Source organism: Gossypium hirsutum, chromosome A10 (genome assembly GCF_007990345.1).
Source record: "Gossypium hirsutum isolate 1008001.06 chromosome A10, Gossypium_hirsutum_v2.1, whole genome shotgun sequence".
NCBI lineage: Eukaryota > Viridiplantae > Streptophyta > Magnoliopsida > Malvales > Malvaceae > Gossypium > Gossypium hirsutum.
Genome location: NC_053433.1, coordinates 45,944,866 through 45,948,928, shown reverse-complemented (window position 1 = coordinate 45,948,928; position 4,063 = coordinate 45,944,866). Strand labels below are relative to the sequence as shown.

The window sequence follows — 4,063 nt, the reverse complement described above, 5'->3', positions numbered from 1 at the left end:
CCTTGAAATTTAAGAACTAATAGTTGAGCTAAAAACTCATCAATAATCAAAATGCATGACTATTTCCATTCTTAACAAGCGTGCAATGTAGGAACAAAGTTTAGCAATAGGTTTCCAAGTTCAAAAGCTTTGCTTCAATGTCTTTATGGTCAATCAGTGCTTGCCATTGCTGTTGTTTACATTTATGTCGGCTTATTCTTATGGAGCTCGCCTGAAATTAGCCACGTTGTTCCCTTTGAAGTGGAAAATTTTGGATTTTAGCACAATTTAGTTTGTAGAGGTAAAACATTTTGAAGCAAGGTTTTCAAGGAAAAATTAATAATACTTCGAATGCAATAGCTTCAAACACAATTCTTCCCACATCCACCTCTACGAGGAGTAGTCTCTTCCTCCTCAACCTTTTGGTGATTCGAAACAACAACGGGATCATCTTTGCTATTAAAGAAAAAAACACATACGATAAACTCGTAAGAATTAAAAACAATCCCTAAAATTTCCCATAATCCCTTACATATTTGGGTAAAATAATTTTGAATTAAAATTTGCAACAATATTGAATTATAAGAAAAACATGAGAAAGAGACGCTAGTCCGTATAAGTTTTTTATTTCAAGATTCTAGAGAAGTTTTCTTTTCAATATTTCACTAATTAACAATCCTACAAAACCCATAATTATAACTAAGAAATCATACCTGAAATTTGAATTGGACCAATAGTGATAAACAACTAAAAGAAAAAATTTCCTTGGTTCCATATTAATTTCTTTCAAAATTTTAGAAAACCTAAAGTAAGAAACTTTTTATCCATAATATTTTGTCCAAGGAATATTGAGAAGATACTAACTAGAATTATTTTTTAATTACAATTTAATAAACTTATTCTATTTATTTATAACTCTTTTCATATATATTTTTTAATTTTATTCATTGATAAGGTGGCATGATGCGATTCGCTAAGAATTATGAAGTTGACTGTACATCAAATATTATCTCATTATAAATATCATTCACATTTTAATATCTAATTTAAAAAATGAATTCTAAGTTAATATCAACTTATATAGATCAATTTTAATCAATAAAAATTATAATATTCACAATTCAGGTAGAATTATATATTCAAATAGAGAAAATTTATTACTATTCATTTTCTTATATTTTATTTATATTTTGGATTTAATCTATAACATTATATTAATACAATATATTAAAGAATTAACTGTATTTCAATAAAAATTATTAAATTAAATTACCATATTTTATCGAAGTGGCATTACTAGTTAATAGATATTAGAGTTTTGATGCCGGTAAACAAAAGAACTTAAACATCCAATAAACATACCCTTAGTCATCTCAGCAACATGAAATTGACAACACTGGAGTTTCAGATGCATCACAAATTGATGTTAGAAAGAAAAGATTGAGTTTTTGACCATATGCTGTTTGTCATCAAAGGGTAAGTAGAATACATGGAAGATAAAAATCATGTTGGCACACCTCTTTTAAATCTTGAAAAGCTTTCTAGAATGTTTAAATCCTGAAGCTTCCAATATACTTGGGTGTATCTACCTATCTATAAAATCTTTAAACAAGAAATTCAATCGTTTTAAGCTCCACCGGTGCAGCTTCATGCCCATCTTTTATAGCAATCAAGTCTGTGTTATCTCCATTAAGATAAGCTTTCATGGAGGCAACAACAACTCCTCCAACAAACCTCCTCATGGGCTCCCTAGCCTCCCCATTTTTGCACAAACAATATGATGAACGTCCTCTGAACCCGTTAGTCTCATCATCCAACATGTCAAGATGACCATAGTCCTTGGCAACAATATGACAAGCCGGTTTTCGACATTCTTTGAAGAAATCTTCATGGTTAACTCCCTTGGGAGCGCAAGGAGGGAACAAAGGATTTCTTTTCACTTCACCAAGACCCGAACCAATTACCATCACTGCCATATCAAGATCGAATGAATGAGGAATGTAGGTGAGTACCGGAGGTGGCGTTTGTTTCCCTTTGTCCATTCCATCGACGGGGTCTATGCCTATTAAGGTTGAAAACTTTAATGTAGTCATTGTTTTCTGCAGAGCTAGGGCGAAAGCAACTTTGCCTCCTCGACTGTGGCCGGCAAGTGCAAGCTTGCTTAAGTTTGGCCGAACATATGGTGGAAGCAACCCTTGGAATACCCCTTTGGATAACCAATTAGTGATTGCAGCTGTTGACTTAATCTCATCTGTTGTATCTGGTCCAGCCACGATGTACAACTGTTGGAATATCAATTAAGTAGCAACGGAAAGTCATTAGATTGTTGTTTTCGTGCCTGCTTTCTAATTGGCCTAGCAAAATAGGCAGTAGATGACAAAAAAGCCTATATCGAACCAGAAGGGAAATAAAGCACCAGTTTTAGGATACACTTTTTTCCATTCAAGCAATTACAAAGATCAGAAACAATCTCAACAGTAAGAAAAACAAAATAATTAGCTTGTTTGTGAATTAATCTGTTGGGGAATAGCTAGGAGACAAAGCGGAATCACATGAATTATCCAGTGGCTCACATCTACCATCAGTCACAATAATGTTGCTGCCACAATAAGACAGCCCAAGCTTTTCACACTAGCTTGGTTTTCCTTACTGGCTAAGTTAAAAGATCAAGGCGCTACCAACGCGTGATGATTTTCACACTAGCTTGTTTGACAATAATTTGTAGCAACTTCAAAGAAATTTGACAAGGAAAAGTGACGGATCTTTAAAGCACAATCTCTATGTAGGGGGATGAAGGGCATATAAAATTTCTTTAACTTCCACCGTGGCCATCAGCCTCATGGCTGTCAAAGATTGAGGTACTTTCCCCAATTGCAGAAAAGGACTTGATTATAAGTAGGAAGACTAAAACAATCATAATTTTCTTCCAAAGCTATGTGAATTGAAGGAAAATTTGCATCATGATAATTCTATCCCTAAGCACGGGCGTAAAGATAAAGGAAACGGATTAGCGTTTAGGCCTATATATACCTGAGGAGCAATAACAATGAAGCCATGGGAAGCAACATGCTGGAGAAGCTGAGAGTAGAAAGAGTTGTAAAGAAGGTAACCATGGAGGAAAATGAGTAATGGGAATTCTCCTGCTTCACAAGGTGTGGCAATTAGAAGTGACTTAGGGGGTGGAACAGGCATTGAAGAAGTGGTAACTGACTCCACCTTCTGAAGCATAGTGGTGTAGCTTCCGAACCCAAAAACATTTGTAGCCAAAGAAGTGGGAGCAGACATGTCTTCCAATCTTTTTCTTCTTCTTGTTCTAGTTCTGTTCTAATTCGGAGTGTGTTTCTTGCTGTTGCTTTATGGGATTAACGAGATAAGGTTGTTGAGTTGTAAGACACCCTTCGCCCATTACTCTTTTATAGCCACGCCATTGTCCGATTCAGCAAGTACCATTAATTTGAAACGGTAATTATTCCTTAATTTTGTCTTTTGCTTTCACATTATGATTTAAAAAGTTAAAATTTAAAACTGCAAAAAAAAACCCCTAAAATTTAAAGAAAAAATAATTAATATCTGTTTTTTTCTACTTATTTGGATTCTTAAATTTTTAAACTACATTAAAAAGGACCTCAAACCTTAAAAAAAAAACAGTTATGCTCCTACTTTTTTTTTGTACTAATTGGATACTTAACTTTAACATGCATCAAAAAAGACCTTCAAACTTTTACAAAAACGACAAATAAACCTTTGCTTTTATTAAAAATTAGAAAAAATATAAAAAATTAAAAGCTATAAATGTTAGTAAATTTTAATAAGAATTTCAAATATTAAAAAAATATTAAAAATTGGAAAAAATATAAACATGGTAAAAATATATAAAAAAATTGTAAAATCATAAAAAATTATAAAAGATATAGAAATATAAAAAAAATTAATAAAGTCGTAAGAAAATTATACAAAATGTAAAGAAATATAAATTTTGTAAAAAAAATTATAAAATTTTTGTACCAAAAGAAGCATTTTATATTTTTTCTATAACTTTTATTGGTTTTTATTATTTTATCATTTTTCGTCACATTTCATATTG

At 32.1% G+C, this 4,063-nt stretch overlaps 1 protein-coding gene across 1 annotated transcript; it reads right to left on the bottom strand.

The window, feature by feature from the left end:
- Window positions 1–1,405: 1,405 nt before the first annotated feature.
- Window positions 1,406–3,400, bottom strand: LOC107887126 (chlorophyllase-2). The gene is made up of 2 exons (XM_016811274.2): window positions 3,010–3,400; window positions 1,406–2,261 (listed from the first exon to the last, which is right to left on the bottom strand). The coding sequence occupies exons 1-2, from the start codon at window positions 3,262–3,264 to the stop codon at window positions 1,584–1,586; spliced, it is 933 nt and encodes a 310-aa protein (XP_016666763.1). The 5' UTR covers window positions 3,265–3,400; the 3' UTR covers window positions 1,406–1,583.
- Between the last annotated feature and the right edge of the window lie 663 nt (window positions 3,401–4,063).

What these genes read in the sequence shown, in the direction of transcription:
- LOC107887126 (XM_016811274.2), bottom strand. Translation starts at nt 3,264, where the DNA reads ATGTCTGCTCCCACTTCTTTGGCTACAAATGTTTTTGGGTTCGGAAGC. An exon ending in TCATTGTTATTGCTCCTCAG is followed by an intron (nt 2,262 to 3,009) that starts GTATATATAGGC and finishes ATATTCCAACAG; the next exon opens with TTGTACATCGTGGCTGGACC.